Below are 11,330 nucleotides of genomic sequence, written 5' to 3' on the forward strand. Positions count from 1 at the left end.
ATAGTAAAAAAATTAAATTAGATACGATTAAGTTGAAGCTTATGCTTACGCTGTTAAGGTTCTCAATTCTTACAACATTTCAAGGGATTAATGTCGAAGAGGATTAAATTATAATGGAATCTCTTTAAATCTCTTATGATGGGTGCAAGCCTGGTTAAATTTTAACCAATTAATTTTCAACCAATAATACCTATACAGAAATCACACGGGTATTTTCAAATCAAAAACCTAATCAAGTTTGAGTTTTACGAGGGATTAAAGTCAAAGTTAAAATCATTTATTCAAAGTAGGTACATTGTACTCCTTTTGATGGTCGACATTGTTAAATTTATACGATATCTTAGTGGTGATAAGCTCAAAACTAAAGCTACGAGGGTTCCAAATGAGCCCAAGTCTAGATGAACATCTTTATCAAATCCATCGCCGGCCGCCAGTGAGAACAGAAAAAGAATATACCTAAATAATAGTACCTACTTCGCCATATAGGCCAAAGTCCATGATGCTGGCCAAGAATTGATTGGCAGACTTCACACACCTTTGAGAACATTATGCATTATTATTACTCTCAAGCATGCACGTTTCCTCACGATGTTTTCCTTCACCGTTAAAGCAAGTGATTTTAATTACCTACTGGAAATACTGAAAAGTTAGAGGAGCCGAGATTGAACCGCTGACCTACCGAATAGAGGGGGAAAAAAAGGAAGGAAAGGGAAAGGAAGGGAAGGGAATAGAAGGTAATAGACTAGGCTGTCATCGCTCTTTTTCGAGATGTTCGTGTGTTAAACAATTACTAAAATCAAGGGACTCCCTGGTCGTTTGCTCGCTACTAAAAATACCATATTAATTTCGAGGGTTCAATAAAATTTTAGGATTCTTTTAATGACTTTTTACATGAAATCATGTAAATTTTTAGCACGCAAGGCACGGATTTAGCGCATAAATTTCAAACTGGTCTGAATTTTTTAAAATTTAATGAAATAAAGAAAGCAATTTATCACGGTGCAACGTCGAATTTATTTAGGGAACATAAATCTATGCTAATATTATGAAGAGATAAAGTTTGTAAGTTTGTTTGTAGGAAGAAATCTCTGTAATTACTGAATCGATTTTGAAAATTCTTTTACTTTTAGGATTAAAGGAAAAACCAACAAACAAACACACTTTCGTAGTTAGTATAATGTGGGTAGTGATATTTATTTAACGGTGAAGGAATACATCGTGAGGAAACCTGCACTGCGTGCCTGAGAGTTCTCCATTTGGTTCTCAAAGGTGTGTGAAGTCTGCCAATCCGCACTTGACCAGCGTGGCAGACTATGGTTTAACCTTTCTCGTTGTGAGAGGAGATCCGTACTCGGTAGTGAGCTGGCGATGGCTTGGTCATGATGTTGATGAATATATAACCATATACATCCGGTACTAATATACAAATACTCGTAGATATCGAACACGTGAATAAATACGTAATAATATTACATAGGTAGTAAAATTATCACATGGCGTATGAATAAATAAATAACTTATGGTAAATAACTCAAACGTAAATATTACATCATTCTATTAACATACATAATATGCATATAATCTAAGTCTATATACCTACTGACTTGTAGCTCTTAGGACCACATGGGTTTGATTCCCGAAAAGAATAGAATTTTTTACTCAAAAAAACTTTCACAAGTGATTTTGAATCGTCAAAATAATTTACCACTGGTTCAGAATGCCGTTACTACCGTGAAGAACCGGCAAGAAACTCGACGGTTGCTCTTTTCAGATGAGATTTTAGAAAACTATAATATACTAGTAGGTACCTACCAACCTATTCAAATAACCCCCAGAGGCCAAGCTTTAACGATTTAGCTTAAATGAGATTATTTTCAGTAGCTGGCGGATAAAATGTACAATTACATCCGTGCCACCAGAAAAAGGTAACATTTTAGGAAAAAAAAAATATTTTTAACCATAGAAAGATAGAGTTACCATAATGCAAAAAAGATCTTAAAATAATTTGTATTAATTGGCCACAATTAAAATCATCGAATGCTGGTTAAAATCATCAAAACCAAGGTCTGAGAAATGTTTATGCAAATCAAACCGGTTGCTGATTACGCGTTTTTCCTCAATTCATACAATTTTAGGAGTCTCAATGATATTCTTATTATTTCTTATTGTATTTGTTCTTATTGTATCATTTATTTTCTTACTTATCTTTTTACAATTATCTCATTGTTAAAAATGTTAGTAGGTTATATTTGTTTATTAAGTACTTAGTTATTAGTAAATGATACCCACGTTTTCATCCGCGTAGATTTTGAAGTCCCGTGGGAACTCTTTAATTTTCAGGGCAAAAATTAGCCTATGCCACTCTTTAGGTCTTTAACTATACTATCCGTGTAAAAAACCACTTCAATCCGTTGCTTTGCTGTGAAGTAATTGAAAAATAAATACATGAGAGTGATAAACAAATACACTTTTGCATAATAGGTACTTAATGGGTTGGATGCTTACTTCGCTAAACGAGTGATAGAAGATTTGAAATATTAATAAGTATATTAACATTCTTCCTCATATCCTTTCCAGGTGGTGCTAACCGCGGCCGCACCTCCAGGTGGCGACTCCAACAATTTCATAGCGCTGGACATCTCCCCCGAGGAGGCCCAGCAGTACCTGAACAACCTTCCCTTCGCGGAACCCAAGCTGTCTAATCGCATTGCTACATTGCCTTTGGTTAGTATTTTCTATACATTTTTAGGGTTCCGTAGCCAATTAGCAAAAAATGGAACCCTTATAGATTCATCACGTCTGTTACTTTATTTCCAAGACTTATGAGGATCGTCTAGTTGTACATTTTCATACAAAAAGCGATGACGTTTTTCTCCCCTAAATGTACTTAGTAATTTTTAGAAATGTTGTAGATATAGTGATGAAGTATGAAATCTTTCTTGTTAAAAGTTAATAGCGTCTAAATATCCATATTTTTGACTTAAAATCTTTCTTGAGTATTTTTTTAACGTAACGAAACTTAAATCCAATAAAACTTACGAGCCTAGATGAAGGTGTACCTACTGAATATAATCAGATCAAAATTGTCTTACTTTGTAAACGTTTCATATTTCAAGAATAAAATGTAGGCAAATTGGAAAATTTACAATTAGACTATCCTCTTCAGGGGCTTCTTACCAGGAATGTTGGAGTAACAAATAAAGTCTACAAAAACATGAATGCCAATTAGTAAGTAGCTTTAAATATTTTTCATCATTTAATTGCATGACTGACATTATTTAAATTCCCTAGGTACGTGTTCACATAAATTAATAACCAGTTTCTGACATAGTATCAGTACCGATGATACCCATTTGATTACTTTACTCATCTTTTCACAATTAGATACCTCTGGAACTGGAATGGATCATATTGTTATTGAGAATCCATTGGAAGTTTTCATATAGGTAGGTAGTAGTTACTCTTGTCTGTTACTGAAAATGCTTCCAAAAAATGTTTTAAGTATACTTATTGTAATTATTGTAATATTCATTCAGATATATCTTTGTCTCTGTGGGTTATTTTTGAAATAAAGATGGGAATGGCTTAACTATACCTACTCATAATTAAAAGAATTGGCTTAAGCCATTAAGATATTTAAGTTTTTGAAGAGTGACGAAGGTCAAAATTCATTTCGATGAGGTCAGACTATGATGGTAATGAAAAATCTTCATGACGTAGGTAGGCCAACAGCTTATGGTGTTACCACTGCTTTAAAAAGGAGATTCTTCTAAGTGCTGGCAACAAACTCAGCAGATTCATCTTATCTTATAGCTATAACCTTGTCGTCATTGTCAACGCAATTTATATATTACAACGAAATAGATATAACGCCCACAGCTGGACATAACTGCGGTCTAGCGCCGCGCTGGATTTGCGACTCATTTGAAACCTAAGTACTTAATATAATTTTTGTTTTTGTTATAGGTTAGGTACGACGACCCTAGGTTTCGCTCGGCCGAAGCCGGCCCCACACTCGGCCACTACTGGAGAAATGGTCACGAAATCGAAAACCCTGAGGACTTCGTCGAAGAGGTAACACAAAATATTTTAAGTGCATCCATACTAATATTATGAATACGAAAGTGTGTCTGTCTGTCTGCTACCTTTTCACGGCTCAACAGTTTAATCGATTCTGACGAAATTTGGTACAGAGTTAGCTTATATCCTGGAGATGGACAGAGGCTACTTTTTATCCCGGAAAATCAAACAGTTTCCGCGGGATTCCTAAAGACCATAGATATTGTACTAAAGACCCATCCGCTTAACCGATTTGTATGAAATCTGGTACCGAGGTAGCTTGCGTCCTTGTAATTTAATGGGCAACTTTTTATCCCGGAAAATCAAACAGTTCTCTCGGGATCTTTAAAATCATATCCACGCGGACGTAGTCGCGGGCATCCTCTAGTTATCTATAAATTAAATAAAGAAGATTTTTAAGAAGGAAAAAACAGATCAAGTGCCATTCTGACTCCTAATAATAAGGATAAAGTTACTGGGACCGGTTAGTTAGGTAGGTACCTACTCGAAAAGGACTTCAGCCAGACTAGTTCTTATGGAGTACGGATTCTTTTGAAATTATTGTAGCTCTGGGAAGGGTCTATAAATAGATCCTTAAGGGAGATAAAACCACCCAGAGATTTTGTTTGTTCAATTATTAATACTAAATAGTACCTAATATAATGCAATCAATTTGTTGATTTTTTTTTGCTAAAAATGCAAAAAAGTAAAAGTAGGTGGGCCTGTCTATCTGTCACGGCCTAATCGCTGAAATTATCTTGACGAAATGTTACACGGAGATACCATCCATCCCGGCGACGACATAAGCTTTTTATCTCAGAAAATAATTTTGGTCTCACGAGAAAACTCAATTCCACGCTGACGAAGTTCTGTGTATAAATTTCATTTCAATTCGTATTATTTTATATTAAAGGTATATAACGCAGTTCAATACCACGGTCAAGACGGCCTAGGCGCTTACGCATACGGCTATGAGACCCCCGAGTCCGCGAAGGTCGAGAACAGGGTCCGTTCTGGTGACGTCACTGGCTCCTACACCTTCAAGGGCGAGAACGACGAACTTATCAAGGTAACTTCACAAAGTAACTTAACTTTATAATAAAGGTACATAATATATGATCATTGATGTATATGATGCGGTTCAATACCACGGCCAAGACGGCCTAGGCACTAAGCCGTAAAAGCCTAATGGCTATGAGACCCCCGAGTCCGAGAAGGTCTGCGTGATAACGACGAGCTTATCAAGGTAACTCCTTTACCTTCAGGATGCTAGGTTAACTTTTCTATTTTGTTTTTCCGTTAATACTATTTATTAAATTCAACATCCCATTTAAAAAGTTCGCTAAAACTCTTTTGATTAGAGTTAGACGGATAAAACAAGATTGCACCACGTAGGTTGATATGGTATCAATTTTCTGTAGTTACCTACATAGTTAAATTTACATATCACGACCAGTAAATTAGCAACATATGAACATATTAGATAAGACAACAGTCATTGACAATTCAATCACTGTTGTCTTATTTACGTGACTAATGTTAAACAAATCTTCATCTACTAATTCTCTTGTACCTATTTGAAAAACAAAAAATTCATTAAGACGAGTACTTACCAACTTACTTACCTGTTTACGTTTTGAATATCTTTCTTGTTTAGTAGGTATATTTTTAATCCATATATTTTCATTTTCTCAGGTCCGCTACTGGTCGGACGGCGAAGGCTTCCACCAGGAGGACAACATCCCCAAGGTGGTCCTGAAGCCAGTGGAAGAGGCTGAGGACGTGAGACAAGCTCGCCTCGCCCACGAGAAAGCCTGGCAGGAGGCCGCCGCTGCTGCTCGCCAGAACCCTGACCCACTGTAAGTTTATCCAGCTTTTACTTTTCATGATGGTGCTTGGTGCTGGAGAAGAATGTTGAGAGTATCTTGGACCGAATTTTGGACTAACAAATCCATTCCCGGAGAACTCGGCACCAAGCAGCGTCTATCCTCTATTGTACGGGTTCGCATTCTCATTTTCTTTGGTCACATCTCTAGACGCAACGATGTTTCCATTGAGTGTTTAGTAGTTCCAGGAAGCATAGTAGTAAGCACCAACGTACGTAGTAAACGTCCGTCAGACTCTTTACAAAGATTAGTCATAAATTCAATCTTACTTAGGTACTGTAAAATGATGGCGCACTAAGATGAAAGCGGGCTAATTTGTTAGGTGTATGGCAGTTTTTATAAACTTATCCTACTCTTAATTTTATGGCTTCTTATTTTTTTATGCCATCAGCCCGACCCATTATTATGAATGCGAAATGTGTTTGTTTGTGAGTATGTCCTTTAACCGCATTGACGTGATTTGCACGGGTATAGTTGAGGACCTGAAGAGTGACATAGGCTTTTTATCATAGGAAAGCAAACAATTTAAGCAGGATAGCTATTATAAATAAATTTTCTTATCCACTTCAGGGGAGAGTACTACAACAACTACAACAACAAGCAGTACGACTACCAGCCAGCGGCGTCCGAGCTGAGCGACTCCGTGGTCGCAGCCCCCGGCCAGGCGCGCGAGGGCAAGGCATACTACAACCCTCAGGGCCAGCCGCCGTCCTACCCATCCTCGCCTAAACCCGACAAGTATGAAGAACCTGAACCCACTGTAAGTTGAACCGATGTTTTTCTATGCGAGATTATCGTCCGCAAGCCTAGCAAGCAATAAAAAAATCTGTGGAGCGAAATAGCATAAACCGGGAGTTAGCCAACTCCCTTAGGGATATGGCTAACGTTCGAGAGATTTTAAAACGACAACTCAATCCGATTATTTTACTAAACAAATCTAGTGATATCATTTATTACTTAATAAAATATTAACCAATAGAACCTAAGTGCCCACATGGATATTTGTGTTATTGATATCAATCTAATAAGTTCAGTAACTAAAAATGTCATTTTACTCTTTCGCAGGGTCCCCCACGTGGATTCTTCTACAAAATAGAATACCCCGTGTCCATCAACGTCCCCAAGAACCCTGAAAACAATGTCCCCAGTAACTACGGCAAAGCTGTACCTCTCTAAGCTTCTAGCCTAAGATTTGACGACATCTTTGTTAAACTGGATTTAGAAAGTATTCTCGAACTAGTAAAGGAATTCAACCAACATACAGATACAATAGCTTCAAGAAATAGGTAATTTCGTAACAATATGATGCGTGGCGATATTAGTATATTGATAAATTGAATCATATTTTGATACTAGGTAATGTCGGAAAAAATACCTGAGTACGGAACCCTCGGTGCGCGAGTCTGACTCGCACTTGGTCGGTTTTAATTGGAATAAAAACTCGATTTAATTTATTGATGTCCGACAAAAGTTAATAGTTTTACTTACCTATTTTAAAGCGATACTTGAATCTGTATTTGGGACTGTTATCGATTTCTAATGATGTTATAAAAGGTAGTAATATCCGTTGCCATTTTAGTTAAGTAGGATAAGATAGCAATTTGTAAACTATTCTGTAAGTACCCACTTTTACTTATAACACAATGAAAGTTAATCATAAAGCAGTCACTATTCATGAAACTGATCCGAATTTTATATAATATCAATGATATTAAAATATAATACCTATTGATAGCAAAAATTGTAATTAGATTAAACCAGACTGGAGGTTTAAAAGTGTAACTTTTAACAATATTTTGAATTATCGAAATATTTATCACAACTGCTAACTTTTTATCATTTTTACAACAGGTTCTTTTTCAAGATTTAAACAAATTGTAAAGAAAAAGTTAAACTCTTGAACCCAGTCTTGGTTAATTATTATTAATCTTATAGTATTTTAAAACTTCGGTATAAATAAGTCTTGTCAAAATTTATGTGATCAGGAATCAGGAATTAACTGTTGTAAGTACCTATAAGATTTTTATACATTGATGTTATTTTATTACCTTTCTTGACCTTATTACATATTTTTAAAATATATGATTCTAAAAAAAACATAGTTACTTTGTGTTACTAAATATAATTTGGTTTTCTGCAATAAATAAGTATAAACAATATACTTTGTTTACAATACAAAAGGTGTAATCGGTCTACTTAAACCCCCTAAGGGCATAATTATTAGCGGTCTAATATTATTTATATTATTTTTCATTTGAAAATCATTAACTATTGACTTAAAATTAGCATTCTTCATTGACACTACTTCCTGCGGTCTTTGGAACGGAAATCTTGAGCCGATTATTGATATGATACCTGAAATTCCACTGGAAATACCGTCGTAAGCCCAAGATATTGTATCAGGGACATTTATTTCTATCGGCAGAAATGGGATAGCCGATATGAAGTCTCCAATTAAACCTCTATTCCCATTTGGTATTAGTAAAAAAACTCTTTGTTCTTCAAGTATAGGTATTGGTTCAGCATCTATAACTACTGAGTCCTCATCTTCGTCTTTTGTTTTAGTTTTGACGTCTTGTTTCGTTTTCGAGTTGGATTCGTGTTCGATACGATCGCTTATTTTTGGTATCGGGTTGAAGTTTATGTTTGCGGGTTGATCGGGAAGTAAAATTATGAATGGCCGAAGTTGATTCCTGCAAATAAGTAAATCACGATAAGTAACAAGATCCTTCTAGATTGATACTAGATAAAATCAATGTATATAATTGGCAATTTTTTCAACATGTTATCATTCTGACTTTATAATTTTGAAAAATTCATCATCATCATCATGATCAACCCATCGCTGGCCCACTACTGAGCACAGGTTACCCCTCAGTATAAGACCGATTTAGGCCAAAGTCCGCCACGCTGCCCAGTGCGGGTCGGCAGACTTCCCACACCTTTGAGAACATTATGGAGAATTCTCAGGCATACAGGTTTCCTCACGATGTTTTCCGTCACTGTCAAAGCAGGTGATAATTGCTCCACACGCACTTAAGTCCGAAAAGTTAGAGGTGTATGTTTGGGATTGAAATCCTGACCTCCCGAACAGGAGGTCAACGTCTGCTACTATTTCTACTTCTACTAGTTATCACTGGTTTAAACAAAATATCCGTCCATAAAACAAAAAAAATAATACTAAATAAATATAATATTTGTTTTGTTACAAAACAACTGATCTCATTTTAAATGATTTTGGATAACATTGTTGACACTGTTTGTTTTCAAAACGATCACAGTCTGATTACAGTTGAATTTTATAACTGAAATTATGTGTTACTTACATTCCGTATTGATGCATTGGACTGAACTGCTGCATCGTTTGCAGTTCCAATAACTGTTGTTGAAGATTCGGCTGGGAAGGTGGCATCGGTATCCTCTGATATGGTTGCAATAATTGTAGCAACGGTGCTGAAAACACGATTGATACCTCCAGGCACATCACTGTTAATAATATACACCTAATCTGTGTTCCACACATCTTCACAGTCAACTTTATTACACTATTACTCACAGATACAATTTCAATAATTTTGCGTATTCAAAAACACAGTCAGTTTTTTAATCAGTCTATTCAGATTTCACATTTATTTATTAAACTTTCATATTAAATCTGGAAAATAATTCTTCTTGTATCACTGTAGTATAAACGCTATATTTTTATTTTAGCAGATGATTATTTTCACTGACACTTTATTTTTTATTTAATAGAAGAGAGGTAGAGTTTAGTACTTATGTTTTTATTTCTCTACTTTAAATTGTGTTTTGGTTTTAACATCGTTATCATTGAATTGTTTTCGATAAATTAGCCGTTTTTGTCTTTGTATTATTTAAATTTTTAGTTCTATTGTTACCTTATGCCTAAAGATTTTTTTGATATCTTTGCTGTCTTTTTGTGTAACTATTTACTCCGTATTTATAATACGATGCAGTAGTTAAACTGTCGTCTATGCCGAAACTGTTAGTTAGACAGTCCGGAAGCAAATGAATGCGTAAAGTGTTTATTATTATGCACGGCTTGATATCACCGGCTGGCCCACTGACAGGACGTGTGACCATGTCACCAGCTGTGCTTTCTTTTTTGGGGTTCAACTTTTTTGTTTTTAAAATTTTCTGTACCTATCGTCATCTTCTTATTCGGGATGTCTGAAGCTCGGACCCAGGCACCTCTAACATTTTGGAGTTATCTGCAATAATTAACATCACTTATTTTTCAGCATAGTATGTCTTTCCCTTCTCATTCTGAGAGGAGACCCATATAAGCTGGCGATAGGTTGAGATGATAAGGATGAATTTTAAGGTTACCTACTGGATTGACCACACGAAGTATTTGATTCAATCTCTCTCTCGAAAGTTCAGAGGTCCGAGTTCACACAAAATAATGTAGGCACGCGTATGTTATGAGGTTGCGGAGGAAAATATACTAATTCGTAAACTGCTCCAAATGTGGGTCTTATATTCTCATTTTATCTTATTTATTTACAAGCTGTGTACAGTCATGACCGTATCGTTTCAATCATAAGTAGGTTTATCGTCAGTTTTTTACGAAAGTATACAAAATTCTGACCTAAGTATTTTTGAGAAATCTGGTTCCAAATGATGGTCTCTCCAATGTTCATCTTATCATTACTGGTCATCAGCCGTAACGATACTTGTTTGAAACAGATTCTCAAAAAGATCATGTGTTTTATAACTCATATGAGGTAAACAGAGAACTCAGATAAAAGAAAATAAAATAAGCAAATCCAAGATCTCATCATAGCCATGACGAGGTGATAAAGTTGGTATTCAGAACATTTTGTTTGTATGTTAATGAGCTATGGACTTACGAGCGTTGTTAATACCAATGAAGGTTTTTAACAATGTAACTGGGGCATACATTATTTTTAATGAATTGTCGTAAACATGCAGAGGATCTAAAATCTTATTACTTAGAACTGCAGATTGAAGTCGTGTAGTGGAGTCGTGTTTATTTTACGATAGTATTATGACTGTTAATAATTGTGGCACATTTGTTGTAAATCTTTTATCCTTGACAGATATATCTATCTAATTTTAACTATTTCACGCATTCATCTAAGACACAAAATAGGTTCTGAGGGAATCGTTTAAACAAAAGAGGCATTGAAACGCTCTATTCCTTCTTGATGCATTGGGTCGTCACACTAGAAGACTGATTGGTGACGGAGTACTGGTCAATAATTCTAAGCTTCAAGGTAATGTACCAACATTGCATCGGCGCAAAGTTACATCTATTGAAAGCACCCAAGAACTTTAACAATCCATCATCTTTTTACAAGGCATCGTCAAAGTCTGGACCCATAAGTAGTCGAAATTTTACGG

The 11,330-nt window shown here is 35.6% G+C and overlaps 2 protein-coding genes across 2 annotated transcripts in view; one reads left to right on the plus strand and one right to left on the minus strand.

Annotated features, from left to right (window-relative positions):
* Nucleotides 1-7,971, plus strand: part of LOC123866584 — an 18,120-nt gene extending 10,149 nt beyond the window's left edge. Inside the window, exons 2-7 of the mRNA XM_045908225.1 lie at nucleotides 2,578-2,724; nucleotides 3,967-4,074; nucleotides 4,973-5,128; nucleotides 5,755-5,918; nucleotides 6,516-6,705; nucleotides 7,011-7,971. Of these exons, the coding sequence (XP_045764181.1) occupies nucleotides 2,578-2,724; nucleotides 3,967-4,074; nucleotides 4,973-5,128; nucleotides 5,755-5,918; nucleotides 6,516-6,705; nucleotides 7,011-7,121 (876 nt within the window). The 3' untranslated portion in view covers nucleotides 7,122-7,971. The remainder of the gene's footprint in view (nucleotides 1-2,577; nucleotides 2,725-3,966; nucleotides 4,075-4,972; nucleotides 5,129-5,754; nucleotides 5,919-6,515; nucleotides 6,706-7,010) is intronic.
* Nucleotides 7,972-8,070: 99 nt separating this feature from the next.
* Nucleotides 8,071-10,031, minus strand: LOC123866586. The gene is made up of 3 exons (XM_045908228.1): nucleotides 9,897-10,031; nucleotides 9,272-9,600; nucleotides 8,071-8,638 (listed from the first exon to the last, which is right to left on the minus strand). The coding sequence occupies exons 2-3, from the start codon at nucleotides 9,466-9,468 to the stop codon at nucleotides 8,113-8,115; spliced, it is 723 nt and encodes a 240-aa protein (XP_045764184.1). The 5' UTR covers nucleotides 9,469-9,600; nucleotides 9,897-10,031; the 3' UTR covers nucleotides 8,071-8,112.
* Nucleotides 10,032-11,330: the final 1,299 nt, after the last annotated feature.

Source organism: Maniola jurtina, chromosome 7 (genome assembly GCF_905333055.1).
Source record: "Maniola jurtina chromosome 7, ilManJurt1.1, whole genome shotgun sequence".
NCBI classification, from domain to species: domain Eukaryota; kingdom Metazoa; phylum Arthropoda; class Insecta; order Lepidoptera; family Nymphalidae; genus Maniola; species Maniola jurtina.